The sequence below is a fragment of the Macaca fascicularis genome, chromosome 14, assembly GCF_037993035.2.
Source record: "Macaca fascicularis isolate 582-1 chromosome 14, T2T-MFA8v1.1".
Taxonomy (NCBI): Eukaryota; Metazoa; Chordata; class Mammalia; order Primates; family Cercopithecidae; genus Macaca; species Macaca fascicularis.
In genome coordinates, this window is record NC_088388.1 from 53,546,911 (window position 1) to 53,570,548 (window position 23,638).

General features: G+C 47.7%; 1 protein-coding gene across 50 annotated transcripts in view; it reads right to left on the reverse strand.

Annotated features, from left to right (window-relative positions):
- Window positions 1-23,638, reverse strand: part of MICAL2 (microtubule associated monooxygenase, calponin and LIM domain containing 2) — a 272,353-nt gene that overhangs the window by 133,847 nt on the left and 114,868 nt on the right. For all 50 annotated transcript variants that reach the window (XR_012423390.1, XR_006692248.2, XR_006692246.2 and 47 more), the window contains 7 exons: window positions 18,767-18,974; window positions 14,739-14,855; window positions 13,237-13,338; window positions 9,033-9,188; window positions 5,840-5,940; window positions 1,670-1,927; window positions 369-484 (listed from right to left, as the gene is read on the reverse strand). Coding sequence is in view for 38 of the 50 variants with exons in the window: in XM_074014283.1 (XP_073870384.1) it covers window positions 369-484; window positions 1,670-1,927; window positions 5,840-5,940; window positions 9,033-9,188; window positions 13,237-13,338; window positions 14,739-14,855; window positions 18,767-18,974 (1,058 nt within the window). In the remaining 12 variants the exon portion in view is untranslated. The remainder of the gene's footprint in view (window positions 1-368; window positions 485-1,669; window positions 1,928-5,839; window positions 5,941-9,032; window positions 9,189-13,236; window positions 13,339-14,738; window positions 14,856-18,766; window positions 18,975-23,638) is intronic.

A 23,638-nucleotide genomic window follows, 5' to 3' on the forward strand; every position in this document is an offset into this window, starting at 1 on the left:
TCCAACCCCCATCCAGGACAGGGGACTCAGTACTGCCCTCGAAGATTCCCTTAAATAAACCTCTCTGGCTCTTGGGTGAACGAGCAATGCTGGGGAGTGCCAGCTGCAGGGCCAACCCAGATGAAGATTTCTCTTTGTCATCCAGGGCCCAAGGTCGTGGCCCCCAGAGCAAGTCACTGTAAGAGTCAGATCATGATGGAGAAAGCGTCCTGGGGATGCTGATGATCAGATCAGGCCACACATGGGAAGGCAGAATGGAGGAGGCAGAGGCTCCAGGTATATCCAGCAGTCACCTGAGGGGTGATCTTGCCCCCTTTCCTGTCTGAGTGGCCTTGCCCCCCGTTAGCAGCCCTGCTGTCAAAGCTCACCTTTCAGCCAGCAGCTCCAGCGGAGGGGTGCCCTGGTTCCAGTTCTTCACCATCCATGCCGTGTCAAAGGCTGCCAGGAAGCCGCGGGCACAGCCTGTACCCATGGGCCAAAATGGCTGCAAAAGAAAATGTGCAAAATTCCAGTTGATTCTGATAACTCCCAGTCTACGATCTCATTGTATCCAGCACACACTGATTACCAGGCCTCTGCAGGGCACTGGAGGGACAGAGAGGTGACAGGGCAGGGATGCTGCTACCTGTGAGGATTCACCACAAGGTCAAATAACTGTAGCATAAAGTCAAACATAAAGGGTGCTATGACGCAGGCATCGCAAAACTGCTTTAGGGCTCAGAAAAGGAGAGACAAATTCCCACCCTGGGAGAGGGAGATGGAAATCAGAATAAGCTTCTTAAGAGTTGCATTAAGCTGATTTTAACAAATGGATGGGATTCTGATCCTGATCTACTTGGGAATGGTGTGGGCTACGGCATGGTGGTTGGAAAATGCTGGTGCCTGATGGAAGAACAGCCATCTGTTCTGGGTGTAACATGGAGCATGGGAGGAAGGCAGGGAGAAACCAAGCTCGGAAAGGAGTCTGGGCCAGCAGCAGGATGGGTACTGAGGGCTCAACCAAGGATCTTAGGTTCGAGTCCATGCACAGTGGTTCCCAAGGACCAAGTCAACCAAGCTAAGTGCTGACTAATCTGCTCCATGAGCACCCAAAGCATGGTTTGGAATTTGACTCTTAACTTGGAATAAATACATAATCAGTGCTCACGCTAAAGAGAAAACTTTCTCCTTTCTGAAAACATTCATTTAATCTAAGGGTCCTTGCACCCTTGCAGATTTTCTGGGAAGAATTTTCAGCTGGGGAGCTGTGAATGGAAAAGAGACTTTGGGGCCCATATGCCTCTCCTGCACCCTGTGTGATCTCAAAGGCCACAAAGGGCCACCCACATGAGGAAGAAGTCTTGGCCCAGCTGAGGGTCCACACACTCTGAGAAGGATGGCCCACGTGGCCCAGACCGGGGCTGCCTGATTTTGTACTTCATCAAAGAAGTCAGTGCAAAAGAGCCAGGAGATAGAAGAGAAGGCTCTCCTAACTACACTGAGTCCGAACAGGCTCCTCTGAATGCAGCAACAGGACAGGCTCTGAGGCCGGGACAGGCTTGGCAGAGTCCTGCCAACTGGCTGAGAGCCTGTCCTCTCCCCACTGCACAACAGCAGATACTGCCTGCCAGAATACAAATGTGGGATCTGTCTTGTAGAGAAAAGTGGGGGCTCCAAGCGCAGGCGGTACCTCAAGCAAGCTGTCACCCACGAGGGCCACAAGCAGCTGGTGCGCCTGCCGCTCCCGCACCAGGGCCGCGTTCTCTGAGGCATACATGCAGGTAAAGTCAAACATGGCCACGTCAGGCTGCCCATAGTGGTTCATGGCAAAGTCTAAGGATGGCAGCTGGTAGTTGGTGGCAAAGTCTGCAGCTTCCCGGGCATAGGATAGCAGGTTGTCTTGGTTCACGTTCTCTGCACACAGCAGCATCTCTGTGTCGATGTAGTCCTGGGGAAGATGAAAACACAGTGAGGCAACCTCCCCCTCTAAAGGGCTAGCCTTCATATCCACCTCTTGGCAAAAGGACTTGGAATGGGTCTATACAGTGAGGCTAGTCAGAAAAGACACACAAAAACCAGGGCCAAGGGAATAAAGAGGAAATAAATCAGCCAGCTGTGAGGGTTAACACAGTTGTGATTAAGCATCAAACTGGGCTTTGAGCTTCCTGGCATCCAAGGCAAAAGGGAAATGTGATATGCCACAGAGCTTTCCTTATCACAAAGAAGGAAGCATAGAAATTCCTCAGGGGAGGCCATTTTTCCCCGGCATTAAATTCTAAAAGATCTATCTCACATAGGAATTGCAACAGGGCGCGTTGAGAGCTGGAATGAACAGTGCACTTGATAACGGTCTTGGAGGAAACAACGAGCACATTTCATAGGGCTGGTTCTCATGAGAACTTTCAGTACAATTAAGAGACAAAGGAACCATCAGAAAGTGTGATTTTATAATAAATTCAGCTAAGTTAATGTGATCCAAATATGCCATGTTTAGTGGTCAAACAAGACCAGAAGAAGAAAATGGGTAACCTCTCCCACTTTCCGACATCAGTGACCCCTTCACTTGATGGGCTGAGGGCTCCTCAGAGCTTAGCTTTTTTTTTTTTTTTTTTTTTTTTTGAGACAGTTTCACTTTTGTCTCCCAGGCTAGAGTGCAATGGCGTGATCTCGGCTCACTGCAACCTGCAACCTCCGTCTCCCAGGTTCAAGCGATTCTCCTGCCTCAGCCTCCCCACTAGCTTGCTTTTGGTGCTAATTGTTATGCTCCTCTCATGGGGAGTGCAGAACCCTGAGCTGCAAGGACTGGAGTATCCATCCTGGAGGGACACTGGCAGTGAATCACAGGATGTCAGGATTGAAGAGAGCTGACAAGCTTAGTGTATCCCCAGAGCCCAAGCTGCTCACCGTGTGGCTAAAGAAACTAAAAGACCACCTTTCTCAAAGGTGACACAAAAAGTACAGACACCTGGAATGGGAGGGGACCAGTGTATAACATGAACACAGGCTTTGGGGTCAGTGAGAGCAACAGGTCAAAGTCCACCTCTGCTGTTTACCAACTAAATCTGGGCCAGTTATTTAACTTGTCAGAGTCTCTGCTCTCTCATCTGTAAAAAGGGAATATCAAAACCTACTTCACAGAGCTGCGTGAGAAGGCGGAATGAGTGTACACACGAAATCCCTAGCCCCATGTGGGAAGTGACTGACGAATAGGAATTCCTGTACCCTGTAATTCATGCTGGCTCCATATATGGCTTACGATGAAGTATATCCTGGACCCAGCCAAGGCACCCTCAACCACAAAGGTCTTCACAGTCACAGAGTACCACGTCTACAGCCAGACTGACCACTGCCTCAATTTTCTGAGTAGCCATGATTTCAAATAGCCTGTTCTGGAAACTCATATTTCCCTCATCCAAACCAAACCCTCCAAATTGCAGCCAGCACTGGTCCAAGAGCTCTCCGTCAGGCCCCAGTGTCCAGGATGGAATTCCTGTTATTTGATTTCTTTTCTGATCCCTGTTTCTGCGGCCACATGATCACTTCTCTCTCCGTAGACGTGGAGGTGAGATGGGGGAAGACAGAAGGGAGAGGTCTCAAATACCCCTCCTCAAAACATGCCCCAAGCATCCCTAAGATGGAGTGGATGACATTACACAATGAAGACAGTGCCCGGCATGGACTCCTCATGCAGGAGAGTGGGGACTCAGCAAAGGGAAGACACTGGGCTAGAGCTGGCTGGAAGCCTAGTGGCCTAGGGCTGCTGTGGGGTCTCTTAGCGGCTGGAGGGTCCCAGATGAGTGGGGGGATGGAAGAAAGAGCAATACCATAGGGAGCAGATGAGGAAAAGGACAGGACAGAATCCCAGCCCACACATGTATGGGCCGCCAGAGGCAGGGGCCCCGGGAGGTTGTGGGATGGGACATCCTCCTTGTGGGAAGAGAAAGATGGACACAGCTGAGAGCCCAGAGGCACGACTGCTTGAAGAGAAACTGCTCTTCCGTCGGTAGCCATGGAAAGAAGCCCAGAGATCAGCTGGAATCAGTGGGGAAGCAGGAAAACCTCTTGTCCAGAGGTTAGTCATTCACTCAACAAACATTTACTCAGCACCTTCTGTGTGGCTATAGGAAGATGCGGATCCATGTAGGGAGAAGAAAACAGAAAACTTGCCATGCCTCCAGGGAGCAAGAGAAGAATGTAAATTTAAACAGCCCAGGGAAGATGGGTCAGGAACTCGGCTGGACACCTGGAGTTTCAGGCTATAACTCTTGTTCCAGTCAGGTGTCCAGCCTGTGGCCTCCAATTTCTTTCCCATCTTGTACCTTAGGCTCCTCAGCACCAGCCTCAGGAGCTGCTCCCAGGGGCCTCTGAGGGAGAACGAAAGGCCTTGATGAAGACAAGCATGGGCCTGGAGGGGCTTTGACAACTGCCAGGGAAGCAAGTTGCCATAAGCAACAGGTTGCTGCCTGGGCAAACACCCTGGGATGACCTGAGGGTGACCTTTAGCATCCCAGGAGGCCAGGGTGCTCTGCAAAACACAAAACCTATCAAGCTTTGCCTGCCTGTCTAGCCCCTCCTCTGCAAAGGTGCCCACTACCCCTACACCCCTGCACCCCCCAGTTTCAGATGAAGGTGGCAACTTCAGGAGGCAGCTTCTGTGAGGCAGAGGGAAGAAGGGGACGCCGCCACTCCCAGACTGACAGCCAGCAGTGGGACACTGCGGAAACCCATCGCCCACCCATCTGCTGGCGTGCTCAGCCCACTTCACCAAGCCCACATTCACAGCCTCCGTCCACAGCTCAGGCTCTCAGCAAAGACCTGAGCTGAAGTGGAGAAGGCCTACGGGGCGGCTGGGTTACTAATACCACCCAGCCGGCTGCCAGCACACGCAGGAGAGAAGATGGGCGCATTCTTCTCTAACAAGCAGCGATGAATGGCCACCATGCTGCCTGGGCTCCAGGCAGACACCCAGACAGCAGGCTGACCTTGGGCTGCATGATCCTTATCTTGAGGTGGCAGCAGCAGTAGTGACAGTGGCAGCAACAACAGGGGCTCTGGAAGGGTTGAACACCTGACCGAAGAAGCTTCCAGTCAGGGGCCACTACTCCATGTTTCTTCCTTCCAACCCTGCTCTGTGTTTAAGCATGAAGTCACAAAGCCACAAGGCAGAGGCCAGGACGCCAGCAGGACAAAAAAGCCAATGTGCAAACAAGGCTGAGAAGTTACAGAGGGAATCTACAAACCCACCCTCTGCCAGGCACTGTGCTAGCTTCTCTGTATATATCTCCTATTTGCTCCTTCCAAGAACCCTTTCAGACAGAAACTATCATTCCTATTTTGTAAATAACACTGAGGTTTAGGAAGGATAAATAGTTTGCCCACAGTCTGGAGTTGGTACGTGGCAGTGTCAAGATGCAGATTGAGTCTTCTTTGACTGCATGAATAATGAAATTCTCCCACAAGGTGACAAGGGTCCACAGCGTGAAATTCACAAGTCAAAGGATGCCTATGTCTCATTACGACAAGGAGCCCCCATCTGCCTCCAAATGACATGTGACCTCCCAGAGAAGAGGCAAGGCTGGATGAGACTTGGGAAGGAAAAGACTCAGTCAATCCGCATTAACACCTGGTAAAGGTCTCACAACAGCACACGCCCATGTGCAGAAAATTATCTGTGCATATTGGCGTGGGCTGCTTTATCCACCACTCATGTAACACCAAGAGAAAGAAGGGTGTGAGTGGGTGGCACCTTCCCCACTCCTCCCCTCGCTCAGTTTCTGGCAGGACTACATCTGCTTTCACACCTGCCGAAGTCACCAGCCCAGGTCACAAAGTCGGGAAATTGCGGCCAAGAGGTACGTACGTTAATGATGACACCTTTGTCGAGCAGGCTCTGCTTCTTGGCTGTCATGACAAAATAGTGGGTGCAGTCCTTGTAGTAAACAATGTTCTCAAGATCTATGCCTGAAAAGAGAAGCATTCACAAGCTCAGTGTTACTTCCTCAGCACCAACTGTGTGCCAGGAACTGTACTTTGCCTCATTATTGGTCTCGTTATTTATCTGCAGAATATTCATGTTAGCCCAGTTTTTAAGGCATACAAGGCTGGCAAAGATAAAACAGAGTGTTAGAATCTACCCAAGTCCAAGCAGCTAGCTTCTATAGTTCCATAGAGGCATTATTCTTGTTAAAACTCACAATGTCTGCAGGGGTTGTGGGCCAGCATTTATAAGTTAGAGGCAGGTAATTGTGCAGAAAAGCCAAGTGCCGGCCATGGCCACAGAAGCTCAGCAATGACACGGCTGGGATTTGAACCCCAGGCCATCTAGCTCCAAGTCCTGTCCACTGTGCCCTCTGTGTGCCCATGGCTGCATAGAGCTGTGGGAATTCTCCAATGACCATGCCAAGGAATATTTCTACCATTTCCCTGCTTGGATGTGAAAACCCAAGTGGTAGGAACAACTCAGGGTAGAAGGCTGGGCTATATCTTTTGGCACTTTCCACCAATCACAAGACACCTTACACACTAAGTTCCTGCATTTAAAACCACGCTGTGCAATGAGAGCTTAGCTGCATTGTTCTCAAAGGGAGGTCCCTGGCCAACAGCATCAGCATCACCTGAGGACATACTAGCAACGCAAATTATCGGGGCCCTTCTCCAGACTCACTGAATCAGAAACCCTGGGGATAGGGCCAGCACTCTGTGCTTTAACAAGCTCTAGGTGATGCCAATTCATACTCAAGTGTGAGGCTGACTGGCTTATTTGAAGGGAGATAAAGGAACAGCCACATGGCAACATAGCATTTACACAAGGCGTGCTGGGTAACTCTAGGAACATCTTTATTATAGTTAAATAGGATACAGGCATCAATGCAGAGGGCCCCCAGGAGAATCAGGAAGGTCACAACTGTCACTGTCTGAGGGCACTGTTGTGAAACAATGGCCGAAGGTGACAACCACAGCAAAGTTTAAAGGAAGTTCACTGAAACGTGGAAAAACACACTCAATGTCCTGCTCTCATTTATATTGAGTGGCTTAAATAGTTACTTTCTTGGGTTTTAGGGGAAGGGAGGGTTGGAGGATTCTCAAATCATTCAAAAGGACACCATATGTTGGCAGGAAATATTCAAGCTTTTAATGAAATAATGCAATGGAGGTGAAACTCAGAGGGTCATGCAGTGGGCACACACCCTCGTGGCCAGTGAGAGGTACAATCTCGCTCAACAACTAATGCCATTCCTAGAAAATGATCTTAAATATCTGTAACAGTAAATAACTGGAAGGCCTACATCAGAGGTCAGCAAGTTTGTGTGTGTGTGTGTGACAGACCAGCTAGGAAATATTTCTGGCCGGTGGGCCCTATGGTCTCTTTCATGACCTCTCATGGTGGAAGCAGCCATCAACAGTCATGTAAAGAAATGTGTGGCTGGGTGACCATCAGCTTTTATGTATGGATGCTGAAATCTGATTTTTAAATCATCTTTATGTATCATAAAATATTTTTTTTATTGTTTTCTTCAGCCTATATATATATAACCATTCTTAGCTCGAAGGCAGTATAGAACCATGTGGCCAGCCATAGTTTGCTAATCCTTGGTTTCAATGCTTAGGCAGTGACAATACATCAATTTGATGAGATCCTCCACAGCCCCTAAAAGTGACCACCAGGAGGATGATGTTTGGAATGTGACGCTGAATGAGAAAAGCTGAATAGTGTGGACACCGTGATTTGAGCTGCAGTCATGTAACAAGCAAGCATGCCAGTGGAAAATGACAGAAAAGGAGTAGGTGAGTCTGAAGACTATTCCTGTGTGAGGTGGTCAGATTGTGGATGATTTATTTTCTATATAAAGATTTTATTTAACATTGTTGTTCCATTGCTTTTCAAGGAGAAATACGTGGGGTTTTTTTGTTTTTGGTTTTTGAGACAGTCTCACTCTGTCAACCAGGGTGGAGTGCAGTGGTGCAATTTCGGCTCACTGCAACCTCCGCCTCCCGGATTCAAGCGATTTTCCTGCCTCAGCCTCCTGGGTATGCTGGGACTACAGGTGTGTGCCACCACGCCCCGCTAATTTTTTGTATTTGTAGTACAGAGGAGGTTTCACCATGTTAGCCAGGATGGTCCCGATCTCCTGGCCTCATGATCCGCCTGGCTTGGCCTCCCAAAGTGCTGGGATTACAGGCATGAGCCACCGCACCCGGCCGAAATAAATGTTTTTAATCAGGTTAAGAAGAAAGGAAAAATATCTGGAATTTGCTTAATTGGAGACAGGCGACTCATCCCCCTTTCCCCTCACCCTGTTTTTCTCTGCTGTCCCTGTTGCCACCTGATGAGTCACTGGTTTATTTGTGTTTTGACTGTCTATTCTCGTAGAACATAAGCCCAAGAGGGAGGGATTGTGTTTTGCTCACTGCTCGTTCTCAAGCCCTAGAACAGCATCTGGCACATAGTAGGCATTCAATAAGTATTAGTTGAGTGAATGAATCAATACCTCCTATCCTCTAGGCCTGTGGCCGGGTGACAACTGGTGCCAGTACAGGTTATGTTCCTGGGCATACCTGGATGTCCCTCTTGGGGAAGGGCAACTGCTGCATTGCACAAAAGCACCTGGGAACCTTCAGGAACCATCCATAGGTGACTGGCTCCCTCCTCAGCATTCCCTAAATATCCTGCTGACTTCGGGCGCAGTGCTGGCCACCTGCCTTAGGATGGTTTACACAGATATCCCTTACTGGACAGGGAGCCACTGTGGGAGGGATCGTGTCAACCTCCACTTTGTACCCCACAACACTGAGAATTGACACGTAATGAGCACTCAGCAAATGTCCACTATCTCCTTTCATGTACAACATCTAGAACATTCCCTCAAGAATCTCTCTTGTCCCAGAAGGAATCCTGTCTGTATTCACTGTCCTAGGGAAAATCGTTACTTCCACTGTATCAGAGTGAGTCCCTCCAGGCCCAAGAGCCCAGAAAGCCAGCATACGCCTCTGCACACCTTAGAAACTGCAAACTTTAGACCTTGGCCTGGTTGGGAGAAAGGTGAAGGTCCCACCTGTTTCTTCTTTAAGGTCCTGAAAAAATTTCTGATTGAAGATGAAAGCCACGCCGCTAATCTCTTCCACCTTGGCCTCTGCTGTGCTGTTTCTGTTTATGAAGTTGGCGGTGATGGCAATTGCCAGCTTCCCACGGAATTCTTTTCTTCTGAACCCTGCATGAGGAGAAAGGAAAAAGTGTGTCTATCTTCTGGATTTGGTGTGAAAACTGAAAATGATTATTGGGAGAGCTGTTCCCAGATGCCTCCCAGGCCGGAGAAACCAGGATTCTGGATCTCTAGAGGACAGGAGCGGGCAGAAATGCTGAGGTTTGCTCCCAAGGCCTTTAAAAGTCCGTGAGATTTTGTCCTTTTCTAAAACCTATAGGACTTGGTTAGGCTTCAACAAACAGAAGGCCAAAGGGATCCTTCCCAACAGGCAGTCACAGGGCGCACCCTTTTAAGGATGTGTCAGGCATTGTTGCTAGATACACTCATGAGAGACCCGCACACACTTTGAATTTATAGCATTAAAACTCCTCTGTTGCCGGGCGCGGTGGCTCAAGCCTGTAATCCCAGCACTTTGGGAGGCCGAGACGGGCGGATCACGAAGTCAGGGGATCGAGACCATCCTGGCTAACCCGGTGAAACCCCGTCTCTACTAAAAATACAAAAAACTAGCCGGGCGAGGTGGCGGGCGCCTGTAGTCCCAACTACTCGGGAGGCTGAGGCAGGAGAATGGCGTGAACCCGGGAGGCGGAGCTTGCAGTGAGCTGAGATCCGGCCACTGCACTCCAGCCTGTGTGGCAGAGCGAGACTCCGTCTCAAAAAAAAAAAAAAAAAAAAAACAAAAAAAAAAACTCCTCTGTTAGCATTTCTCATGGTGCCACCACCCCTGGTCCCCTTGAAAAGTAGATTACGCAGGACAAGGATTTTAACAAAGTTTCTTTGTATCTCCATTTTTGGGGGCTGTATTATGTCCCTCTCCAACACACACACACAAATTCATGTGTTGAAGTCCTAACCCCAGTACCTCAGTATGTGACTCTATTGGAAACAGCGTCATTACAGGTGTAATTAGCTAAGATGAGGTCATACTGGAGTAGGGTGGGACCCAGCTTACTCCAGTATGACTGGTGTCCTTTGAAAAGAGGAAAATAGTGCACCAGTTCCCAGTAAGTGGCACTTAGTACATCTGCAATGCATATATAAATGAATAGATGGCATTCTAGTTCTCATTCGTTTTTTGTTTTGTTTTGCTTTGCTTTTCAGACAGGGTCTCACTCTGTTGCCCAAGCTGGAGAGCAGTGGTGCCAATCATGGCTGACTGCAGTCTCGACCTCCCAGGGTCAAGCGATCCTCTCACCTCAGCTGGCAAGTAGCTGGGACAATAGGCATGTGTCACCATGACTGGCTTATTTTTTTTTAACTGTTTGTGGAAACAGGGTTTCATCATGTTGCCCAGCCTTAGTGCTCTAATTCTTGTTTTCAATGATTTACATTAAAATTGCTCTTGAATGGCAGTGCTATGGAGGATCATAGCAGCTGGTGCAGGGTAAATGCCCCAGATAGCAATAACTGAAGCATACCTTTAGAATGACCCTGTATGGCTGATGCACCTGAATGTGTGTTCTGAGCTGGGGAATCCAGGAGTGGCCAACCCCAAAACTTGTTCCTTCTTTATGAGGGACATTTGAGCTCCTGGCCCATCCTGTAGAACATGGACCATACAGGGGGATCCAGGCCCTGAGTTCTGGGTTGGATGAAGGTTGCCAGGTGGAGGTTAAGAGGAGGGTGTTAAGTGAAAATGCTGTATAAACTGCCCACTGTTTACAAGCAGTTGTGGTTTTCCTGCCCGGGCTGCCACCACTGGGCTGTAAGGTTGTGCTGTCCAGCCCGCCGCCATTGGACCATTTCTCTAGGGAAGCCGGGTCACCTGTCCAGCCCACCGCCACTGGACTCTCTCCCTTGTGAATCCCTAATAAAACCCCATGTCTGTTTTGCTGGCTCTTGGTCTCTTCTTTGGCCTCTTGAACTTGGTACTTTCCCTATTGAGGTTAATGGGGGTTCGACATAACAGATGGTCACTTTTCAACAGTGTGTCTCCCTCCTAGTCCCCCATCTTGCTGTCATCTGACCTTTCCTGAGTGCCCCTGCCCCAGGCATGCTGTGTACTTGGTGTAACGCCAGGTGCCTGTCACACAGGTGCAGACCTCCAGATATAACCTTTCCTTAGCCACCTTTGGGAATACCCTGCACACCTGCTCGCCATATACTCCAGCCTCACATTGATTCTCAACTATCTGTCAAAAATCCCTTTTAGTGACAACCTTGGGTTTCTTTCTCTTTCTTTCTTTCTTTCTTTCTTTCTTTCTTTCTTTCTTTCTTTCTTTCTTTCTTTCTTTCTTTCTTTTCTTTCTTTCTTTCTTTTTTTTCTTTTGAGATGGAGTCTTGCTCTGTCGCCTGGGCTGCAGTGCAGTGGTGTGATCTTGGCTCACTGCAACCTCTGCCTCCTGGGTTCAAGCGATTCTCCTGCCTCAGCCTCCCGAGTAGCTGTGATTATAGGCGTGAGCCACCGTGCCTGGCTAATTTTTTGTATTTTAGTAGAGACAGGGTTTCACCGTGTTAGCCAGGATGGTCTTGATCTCCTGACCTTGTGATCCACCCACCTCAGCCTCCCAAAGTGCTGGGATTACAGGCGTGAGCCACCGCGCCTGGCCAACAACCTTGGGTTTCTATTCAATAGCCCTCCTTTAAGTTATCTTTCATTAGACCTTTGTCAAAAGGGTCAGCAATGGCCATTATTCTCATCTAGCATTTCTTAGCTGGGGGTGATTTTGTTCCCAGAAGCCACTTGGCGACGTGTGGAGACATATTTGCTTGTCGCACCTAGGGGTGCTACCAGTGTCTGGGGGACCAGAGGCCAGGGATGCTGCTAAACACCCTGCAATGCACAGGGCAGTCTCTGTGATGAAGAATGGTGTGGTCCCAAATGTCTGCGGTATTGATACTGAGAAGCCCTGCTCTAGTTTACCTGTTTGGCCCTGAGTGGCTCAAATGGCTCCATCAATTTCCACCCTTCTTTCCATGTTCATGAAATGCCCAACTATACTCAAGCTGACAATGGGTCCTGGATTCTCAAATATTCTAACTTACACTGTCATCAAATGTGCAAATTCCAACAGTACTACACCCAAGTCGGCAGTTTGCCTGTCAGGTATTGATGACCGATGGTTGGGGAGGTGGATATGGAAGGTGAAAAGGGGATGGTAAACAGCCCCAGTTATGTGGCAGATGGGAAGGTCCTGGGCCAGGTGGCCCATAAATCCTGAGTTTTCTAAGATCAGCCCTGTTCCAGGGAGCATGTCCCATCCTCAGAGTGATGTGTCCTCTCAGTCAGGCATCTGCAGCCTGTGGCTCTTGAGGTGGCAGGCTCAAAAAGCAGAACTGCCCTAATCTAAGAGATGCCATCTGGGGCCACATTGTTTACAACCCGTGGTCTCAATTTAGCATGGTTAGTATCAATGAGTACAGCCTGTGGGTGGATCAGTCTTGGCATTAGGGTGGAGGGGGTGGAAGCATTTCCTGGCAATGGGGTTTCTCTCAAACCTGACTGGATCTTACCCCAAGAAAGATACTATGCTTCAGCTTTAGAACTCAGAGAAGTGTGGCCTTTGTACCTTGACAGTTTGGCAAGACATACCTGCCTGCCCAGCAGTGGGTGTACTTAAAAGTTACAAAAAGAAGTGAGTTCCTCCTTCAAGTATAAATATTACATTTGAAAGTAAGCAAATACCATTAATAGTACTATAAAAATGTTTATCTTAGCTGAAGTAAGTATGAAAGTGCTTGGCACCACGGCTCACCCTCCAGGACGTGCTCAATAAGGGATGTTCATTTTCTCCCCCATGGCACTTTATCTTTATGAAGCATTTTCACACACTAGTCCTTTCCCAGCCTGCATAACAACACTTTGAAAGGGTTCTGTGATCCACATCTTACAGGTGAGAACACTGAGGTTCAGACGGAATGAGATGGCTGTCCCCTGAATTGCCCACCCCACAGGTGGATGGGCTGCTCTACCTGGAGAGGGACAGGACAGTCTGCGCTCCTATCAGGACCTCCATCCAGCTCTGGCATCTGCATCTTGCCCACTTTCTCCAACTCTTCCCCAATGTACCCTCTCCCATTCCCATCCCCCCATTCCCACAAGAAGAGTCTTCACCTTCCAGGGTGTTCCTGCGGCCATCGGCACCAATGATGACGTCAAACTCAAACTCCGACAGAGAATGGTCTGCAGGGAGAAATTCTGCCCGCCAGCCAATTTCTACCAGGACAGAGAAATGAGATGAGTTGGCAGAGAGAGGTGGGAAGAGAGTGATTATAACCCCTGTGTGGTGGCTGTGAGAAATGGACAGTGCAGCCAGGTCTATGCATCCCAGAGAGAGCCTCCAGGGGAAAGGCTAGAGCAGTGCAGATTCACTCTCTAATCTGGTGTCCTCTGACCTGAGTGTCAGTTCAATCCAGGATGAAGTAAACCAGCAACACCAACTCCATGCCTGGTTTTGCTGGCCTCCGCCAGGAGTCTATCCTCAGTGCTCCATAAACTACTCTCATTTGCACCTTATTTTTCTCAACAGAGTCCACCATCTTCTCTTCACATTCTCCCACGTTCTTCAGTGATTCTCATTGCTAAACAGACCCAAAAGGATGTATAGGGTGTAACGAAACCAGTTTTAATTTCTATTGCATGCTCAAAATGTTCTATTGTACAGTACACTGTCTTTTATTTTTTAAAAAATTCAGGTGAAGCCTGGATAATTAAGATTTAATGTCCACCAGAGGTCTGGAAAAGGTTAAGATTACAGTCTCTGAATGCCAAATGGTGAATGCTGTCCTGCTCCAAAAGCTAACTAAAGCCTCCCCTAAATTTTCAAATAATCTGGGCAGAGAACAGGATAAAACAGAAATGTACCCTAAGCAGGGAACTACAAGGTCTCTGACACTAATCTGGTCCCAAACTCAAAGCCCTTCCCAGGCAGTAGACGATTTTAATAATAAGTAAGATGCAGAGGCATTTGGAATAAACTCTCTGACCATGGTGTGTATAAGGGATAAGAATTTAAACAAACATGCTAAAAGGAAAAAAGAGAAACATTAAGATATGCCTATGTGGGTGAATATCATAGTTTATAAATGATACCTCAGTATGGTTAAGAGTATTATATATAAAATAACATCTTGAACCTTATTTCACAGTTGCTCTAGAAGCTTCACTTCACTGGATTTTAAAATGTGCCATGGGTATAACAAGTACAACCACATATCTATGTGTGAAACACACACACAGCTTGAAAACATGTGAATGAACCTTACCAAACAACCAAATCTATGTCTTCTGTCCTACTTATTGATTAGATTTCCTTTGCCAAAGTAGCATCCCCTTGGGACAGGGTAACCAAATTATAGGTTTAATGGCTTAATCATAAATACCCTCGGAACCAAAGAGCAAACCTAAAGTCATAGCAATGGTAAAAAAAAAAACAAAAACAAAAACAAAAAACAAAAAACAAACAAACAAAAAACAGTAAAATACTCTTCAGTGGCGTTATGCCAACCAGCTCTCAATAAGCATAACTCTTACAGAAACACCCTCTGGAAGCAGCAAATGGGATTTCTATTTTGTAGTATCTGCTTTCTAGGCAGAAAAGGAACATTATACTGTACTTTGATTTTCTTGATCTTCAGGAGGCTCTAGAACCTTCACGAACTCCACATTCACATGGATTTCAACTCCCAGCATCAGGGCCACCTTGAACAGGATGAGCTGTAGTTGGCGAATACCTGTCAGGCAGGAAGGAGAGAGGAACTGTCACAGCAATGCCTGAACACCACCTATATGCAGAATGCTACGTAATCACTGCTGCTCAGTGACCTTTGAGCACAGCAATATACCAACAATGATCATTACTGAGCCGGATTATGCACCAAGAGCTCTACGTTTTCTCGTCTAACTCTTACAGCGGCCCTTTGGAATCGTTATTCTCATTCTGTAGATGAGAAACTGAGGCTTAACAAGGTTAAGTGACTTGCTCAAGGAGACACAGAGCAAAGCTAGAACGTGGACTCATGTCGGTCCAATTTCTAGACCCTGTTCTAGCTGCTGGATGATGCTGTAACAAGAGAGACTCTGCCTTTCCAGCCTCCTTCCCCAGCTGGGCTCTAGGTTTGATGAAGTGAAGATGGAAAGAGGAGTAGGCAAAGACAGAGTAAGGGGCCTCAGTGAAGTACTTGATCAGTGACTCATTAGATGGGGCCTATGCCTCAGCTCTTAGACATCCAGTGGTGAGGAGTGGGTAGGAAATTCTCCCTACAAAGCTGGGTCATGGTTCCCCATCTCTTACCCACATTTCAAAACTCCCACAGTGAGTAGAATCTCATTTCTCTGTTTTGTCTCCTGCCATTCAGCACAAATGGGTATGCCTCCAAATACTTTTCTGCAGAGTGAAAAGTTTTAAACTTTTGTTTGTTTGTTTGTTTGTTTTTTTGAGATGGAGTCTCACTCTGTTGCCCAGGCTGGAGTGCAGTGGTGCAGTCTCGGCTCACTGCAAGCTCTGCCTCCCGGGTTCATGCCATTCTCCTGCCTCAGCCTCCTGAGTAGCTAGGACCACAGGCACTCGCTACCATGCCCAGCTAATTTTTTGTAATTTTAGTATTGACAGGGTTTCACCATGTTAGCCAGGATGGTCTTGATCTCCTGACCTTGTGATCTGCCCGCCTCAGCCTCCCAAATTGCTGGGATTACAGGTGTGAGCCACCACACCCAACCAGAAGTTTGAAACTTTCTGTGGGCCCTTCTGTATTTGGTGGGCTTGACTCATTTAGCATTTATTGAGCATCTATACTGTGCCAGGTGCCATGCTAGGCACAGGAGATACAGAACATGCCTTCTAATGGAGGGAACATAGGTAAACAGAATGGGGCAAGACATGGTGGTTGGGGGAGGGTGGCAGTGGTAGAACAGGGCCTTAGTTGGGGTCCTGAAAGCCAAGAGAGGAGGGACTAAGAATATCAAATCCCACAGAGAGATGAAGGACTGTGAAGGTGACAAGAGGCCAGTGAACTTGGGGATTTGGGAGCTTTTGGAGACCCTGGTGAAAATCTCTTTAGCACAGTGGTGGGGAACACAGCAGACTGCGAGGTTAGGAGGTTTGAATGGAAAGTATAGACCAAGTCTACGCCCTTCTTTGTAGAATAAATACCTTATGGCAAGGAAAGGTGGTGGGGCAACAATAGGGCTGGAGGTCTGGCATGAGGGGAGGAGCAGGAAGACTCAGTGACGAGGCAGGTGGAAAGGAAGGAAGGAAGCCAGAGGGACTGGAACTGGAAAGGAGGTGCCAGCTGTGATTTGGCATGACACATGAGGAAGGAATGGGTGCTGGGGCAGCAGCAGAGAGAAGCGGGCCTAGACCAGGAGCACTGGAGGGAGGCCATCTGCTAGGAATGAGGTCACCGTGTTGGTGGTTTGGAATGGCCACAATGGGAAGTGGAGGAGGATGTTAACACAGACATGGAGAACTGCTGAGCAGTGCTGAGTATGATGTAGCTGGGGCTAGAGATGTGGCTGGGGTGATCCAAAGCCAATCAGCTTAAAAAGCCCAATCCACCTCCTGCCACGAACCACCCTACCAGGGGAGGCCTGACCTCTCCTTATAGTTACGAGGTTCCTACTCAGTCTGGTTCCAGCACACAGTAGGCGCTCAATAAATTCTCCTTGCCTCCTTTCTCACAAGTACTAGAGCTACCCTTGACAATGATCATTCTGACTGTCTCCATGTTATTTCTAGAGTCCCACCAGCACTACGGCACGCTGCAGTATTTCCAAGGACTAGGGGTTCAATTAAAGCCCCGTCAATGAGGGCAGAGAAGGGTTCCTGGCCAGGAAGCCAGCCCAACCAGCCCAGGGCCCCACAAGGCATCCTGGTACCTGGCTCTGCCCCACAAGAGAACTTGATGAGAAAGCGGTGCTCAATACAGTGGTTCTAAATTGGTAACCCACATACATTCTTCCATGGGTGGGAGAGCACATCTTGAAAGCTGACACCGCAGCTCTCTGAGTAAATCCAAATTTCCACTAGACTCCTGGAATTTTCTCATCTCAAAGTGGGAATAAATTCTGGGGCCACAGCTGGTAAATTCTCCTGTGTCTGAATAAATTATACCCTACGTGACTGATAATTCTCTCCAGTTGTTCCCGCCCAAGCCTCATTCCTTTTTCCCATCAATTCTTGTCCTCATAAGAACATGGCTCTCAGGGCCCGCCTCCCAACCATCTCTACAGAGAAACACTGGTTGGGAGAAAGCAGCTTTTAATTCTGAAGTCTGGGGACCATGGCTGCTTCTTGCTCACTGTACAGCATGGGATGCAAAGCATTTTCCTGAGCACTTACTATGTGCTAGGCACAGTGCTAAGCACATTACAAACTTGACCTCATTTAATCTTCTCAGCAATTCTAGGAGACAGAAATTAATCACACTTTACAGGAGATAAAATTGAGGCTTGAAGAGTGTAAGGGATTTTCCCCAAGTCACATAGAAATGGAAGAGACATATTTTGGACCCAAATCTGTTCAAACTCTTGAGCTTTCCCCATAGTGTTAACCTCCCTTTCATGGGTCACTATTGCTATACAATCATCCCTGCGTATATGCTGGAGAACCCCTGAGTATACCAAAATCCACGCATACTTAAGTCCTACAGTTGGCCCTGTGGAATTCAAGTATACAAAAAGTCGGCTTTCTATATAGGTGGGTTTTACCTCCTGCAGGTGTTTGGTTGAAAAAAACTGAGGTATAAGTGGACCCTTGCAGTTCACACCAGTGTTGGTCAAGGGTCAGCTGCATAGAAAACAGCGAAAGACCTCCCCGCTGCAAAGCTGCAGGAAGGGAGTCTGCCTTTCCCAAAACCTGTCTGCACATACCTAGTCCTGAGAGCTCTAGGCTTGAGAAACATCAGAGCAGAAGGGCCTCAGCACTCATCTCTCCCTATATGAGCATTCAGGGATGCCCAGGACCTGAAGTCCACGTTCTCTATTTTCCTTCCTATTCTGGCTGAAGTCCCACCATGATGTTCTCTCTCTCTTTTTAAAACTCGGATTTTTAAAACTTTGGTATGGGATCCATCAGGAAACAAGGATCCAATTGTTTCTTTCCTCTGCTCTAAAACCTGCCATGGCTCCCCAGCAACACCAGCACAATGTCCAAACTCCTTTGTATGGAGGGTCTTGACTATCTGGCCCATTAATGGTTTTGTGTGGCCCCTTCCTCCATATTCCTTTAGCAAGTGTAACTAACCCTATTAAAGCACATTACCACCAACAAAATCTCAATGAGCTCCGTCAGGGTACAGACTATGCTATTTACCTCTGCCTCTGTTTCTCTGTTTCACTCATTCATCCAACAGATGTTTATCAAGCATCCGCTATGAGTCAAGCATTCTTTCATGTCCTGGAGATAGTCTGGTGATTAAGGCATACTGCAGTCCCTGACCTCATGGTGCTTACAGTCCACTGGGGGATAACCCAGGGCCCAGAACAAGGCACAAAGGAGGCCTTTTACTAGATGTCTGTTAGTCTGATATATGGTGTCCCCAGGGACTAACATGGAACAAGCTGGGGACTCCTACACATGCAGAGATATGTCTCACCCAGGGTCAGTCCCCTCCCTTCATGGGATATCACTATAGACTCCACTCACTGATATGGTCGATGGAGCCAGCACAGAACTTCCCGTAGAACTTCTTGGCTCCCAGGCCCCGAAGGTCGTGGATGGTGAAAGGCCAGAGGTGTAGCACATTGTTCCGGGAGAAGGTGTCCCTCTTCTCCACCACGACCACTTTGGCTCCCAGGTAGGCAAGTTCAATGGCAGTGCGCAAGCCACAGGGTCCTCCCCCAACAATGAGACACTGCAGAGGTGAGAGAGGAGAGAGTCTTGGTAACCTCTAGCATCACAGACACGAACCCCCAGTCAGCAGGGAAACTGAGGCACAAACCCCACTCTTCCTGAACCAATCAGCAAGTGCAAGCTGTGTACCTGTTAGGGCCTGTCATTCATCCACCCAATGTACCTTACCTGTGGGCCTACCATGCACCAGCCACTGCGCGAAGCCCTGTGAGGAGTGTAGAGGTAAAGGGACTTGGCAAGGAGGCACAGTAAGATGCACATGAAGTTCAGAGTCAAAGTGAACTGGGGTTAAGTCCCAGCTCCAGTATTTGACCACTTAGTTTCCTTATCTGTGTGGGTCTACTACTCTGCTCATAAGGTTATTGTAAATAAGATCACTTTTAAAAAGCATATGGTACATCTTTGTGGTCTTGAATTAAGTAATAGTGTCTTAGATATAACAGGAAAAGCACAAACAACTAAAGAAAAAATAAATGAGACTTCAAAATTAAAACTTGGTGCTTCCAAGACCACCATCAAGAAAGTGAAAAGACAACCACAGAGAAGGGAGAAAATAGTTGCAAATCATATATCTGATATGGGACCTGTATCCACAATATATAAAAGATGTACAACTCAATAATAAAAATACAAATAGCCCCACTAAAGACTGGGCAAAGACCTTTCTTCAGAGAAGATATACAAATGGTCACTAAGTACATGAAAAGATGCTCAACCCCATTTGCCTTCAGGCAAATGCAAATTAAAGCCACGGTGAGAAATCACTTCACACCTACTAGGATGACTATGATAGAAAAGAGAACAGCAAGTGTGGTGAGGATATGGAAAAACTGAAACCCTCATACATGGCTGGTGGGAAAATAAATTGGTGCAGATACATGAAAACAGTGTGGCCATTCCTCCAAAAGTTAAACATAGAGGTTTAAACCATAGGAGCCAGCAATTCCACTCCTAGATATATATACCCAAGAGAAAAGAAAACATGTTCACACAAAAACCTGTACGTGACTGTTCATGGCAGCATAATTCATAATAGCCCCAAAGAAAAAGCAACCTAAATGGCCACCACTGATGAAGAAACCAAATGTTGTATATCCATACAATGGAATATTATTCAGCCATGAAAAGGAAAGAAATTCGAATATACAAATGAACCTTAAAAACACTGTGCTAAGTGAAAGAAACTAGATACAAAAGGACACATATTGTATTTTGTTTATATGAAATGTCCAGAATAGGCAAATCTATGAGACAAAAGTGGATTAGTGATTGCCAGTAAATGGGGGAGGGAGAACTGGGGAATGACCACTAATGGACACAGGGTATATTTTTGGGAGGTTCTGGAATTAGATAGTGGTGATGGTTGCATAACTTTGTAAATATACTAAAACCACCGAATTGTGTACAATAAGAGGGTAAATGTGAATTATGTCATAATAAAAAACAGTACATGAGAAAAAAACATGGTACAGAGCTTGGCACGTACTAGTGTAAATGGTGTCATTCTTATTGCTGAAATCTAGGCCCTGTCTTCTGGGAATTCTCAGGCTAGGGATAAAATACATAACTTATGAAATAAATAACTAGAACCTCACGTGGCTGTTTTTTTCTGGAGCCCAGAGGGAAAAGCTAATCGTGCCTGGTAGGTTGGAAAGGATTTTCACCGAGGAGAGTCTTTAAAATTATTACTTTAGCCTACATTTGTTGAGCACTTACTATGGATCAAACGGCTTCAAGTGCTTTCTGTGTTTTAGCTCTTAATCCTCACAACAAATCTAAGCAACTATTATGGTGCCCCTTTCACAGATGGGGAAATGGAGGCACAAAGCAGCTGCTTAATTGGCTCATGCTTTTACAGATTGAAAGGGGGAGAGCTGGGATTCAAACCCAGGTAGTCTGATTCCAAAGCCCACCGTGTTGGACTGCTTCTGGTTTGCCAGGAATAAAAAAGAAAAAAGAACATCTCAACAGAGGTAACTGCCCTTTTCAAAGAGAAAGAGAAAGAAGCTCAAGGTGGATGGAGAGAAGGATATTTTGGGAGAAGAGATGGGAAGGAGAGAAAAGAGAGTTGGTCTGGAGCCAAATGGTGAAAGTTTTTTTTTGGTTTTTTTTGTTGTTGTTGTTTGTTTGTTTTTAAGACACAGTTTCACTTTTGTTGCCCAGGCTGGAGTGCAATGATATAATTTTGGCTCACCGCAACCTCTGCCTCCTGGGTTCAAGTGCTTCTCTTGCCTTAGCCTCTGAGTAGCTGGGATTACAGGCAGGCACCACTATGCCTGGCTAATTTTTTTGCATTTTTAGTAGAGATGGGGTTTCTCCACATTGGTCAGGCTGGTCTTGAACTCCCAACCTCAGGTGATCCGCCCACCTTGGCCTCCCAAAGTGCTGGGATTACAGGCGTGAGCCACCGCGCCCAGCTGGTGAAAGTCTTAAGTGCCAAAGGCATATTTTACGACCTTGGTCCTGTTGGCATTTGGGCCATGTGGGCAGAGGTGACAAAACAGGATTCTGCACAAGTCCCACACTCGGTCCTCAATGGACACTGCATGCTAAAAAGACAAGGATCCTTCCCCAGGGAAGACACACGATGACCTAGGAGAGCTATATTGGGCAAAAGCCTTTTCTTTCATAGAAAACCTTACGAGGAGCACCAATACTGTCTAAAACCAGAGGAAAATGGCAATACTCTGGCTGAAAGCATCAGAAGAAACTCTTTCCTAAGGCAGGCGTTTGCCTGGGGGATCTGACTACCCGCAGCAAGGCAACAGGCAAGGGCATCTGCACCATTCCTCAGTTCTTGACATTGCAGAGGCATCTGGTAACTGTCCTTCTGCTTGAGATCAAACCTTATCTTAAAAAAAACACATTCCCCTTCCTCTAGCAAATGTTCCATCATCCAGTTATCACTCAGCTGGGCCTGCAGGGTCCCAGAGGGAGAGTGCAAACAAGCATATCAGGAGCTCCCACACCACAATCAGTGTGGCTTACTGGTTGGAACCTTCCAGAGAGTTTGTAGACACCTAATTAGGGGAAATGAAGTCACCACTGAGATCCAGCTCAAGACTTCAGGGAGTGAGTGGGTGTGCAAGCCCATGTGCTTCCTCTCTGGATAGAGCCACCGGGAAAGGACCAAGCCCCACTTCCCAAGCCTGGCACTAGTCTCTACCTCACTCTCCACAAACAGCTCCTTGGCTTGGACATAGCCAGACAATGAGAGTCATTTCAAAGCACGACTCCAAGTCCCGACACTGGTGAGGTTTGCTTTGGGGTTAAGTCTGGATTCACTGCATTTCTTTGCAGTTAGCACATCTTTTCCTGTTTGCTGAGTTCTGTCCCTCTGGGGCCACGGATGGAGCAGGGGTAGAAGGATATGGGGTGAAGAGGGGCAGGAAAGAAGGAAGGGAGGCCCCTGCATCCTTCTGTCCACCAGGCCCGACACAGCACTGCTCCCTGGACAAGGCAGGAGATCCCTTTCCCACCGGTCAGGGGGCTGCCGTGCATTTTGCGGGCAAACAGTAGCTGGTGTACAGTTTCTGATTCTCTTGGCTAAACCTAAAATCCCCTTGGCAAAAGCTCAGTTTTCCCACCATCCTGGGCCCCAGTACATATTTCGGGCCTGAAATTTCAGAGATGCCAGTCATGCCGTAATCTAAAGTCAAAGCAAATACCAACGGGCCTAATTATATAAAGGGAGAAAATTTGGTACAGATGTTATCGAGGCCAGAGAGACGGCTTGTTGGCAGAGGCCAGGCCAGGTTTTCTCTGGACGTACTTGTTGTGATTAATATGGGAACTCGTTGTTCTGACAAGAGGCCAAATACCACGGCAGCCACATGCCCGGGCAGAGGAGTGGGAGAGAGGAGGACTTCCCCAGCATGCCCACTGTAGATACTCTGGACACTGGATGTGGTCCAAACAGACCACAGATGCAAAGGCTTGTGGTAACTCGATCTGAAGGAGCTCTTTCCTCAGACCCAGCCAGGCCTTATGTCCAAGGAAGGAAAGCTTTTCATTAAAACTCAATGAGATTGTATGCTCCTTCCCCGTGCTCCCGTGAGCTCTAACCTTTCTGCTTCCCCAGAACAAGCTCTGCGAGTCATATTGTCTGTGTCTGACCCACAGCCAGTACGAGGGTTCCTCTAAGGCTGCCCCTGTCCTCTGCATTTCTGTGTGTTCAGAGCCCAGTACCAGGCCTGCTACCTAGGAGGCCTCAGCTGATAGCTGATGGATGAACTCTCCACACCCTCTCCACCTACCCAGTTCTGGCTCTGCATCCACAACTGGGATGTTCAGTTCACACCAGTTGGGGATTCACGTTTACAGATTCCCACCCAAACTAGGGGAGCCAGGGTCTGCCAGGGCCACCAGTATCATGGATGTCAGCATATCTGTGTGATCAGGTGACATAAATTATTACCCAGTGGGGAGCAGGGCAGAGCCAACACCAGCAGGAAATCCATTGTATAGATAAGCTCGGCGGTGTTCAGGCCTCCACGTTAGCACAGAGGAGAGACAAACGCTACATGGAAAAATCAGCTCTTTATCAAGGGTCAGGATGGGGGGATGGTGACCAACTAACCCACAGTCAGGACACAAGGACTGGGCAGCCCCAGCTCACGTGTGACTCCTGCTCCTCCCCAGGGGGCCCTGCAAACACAACCCACT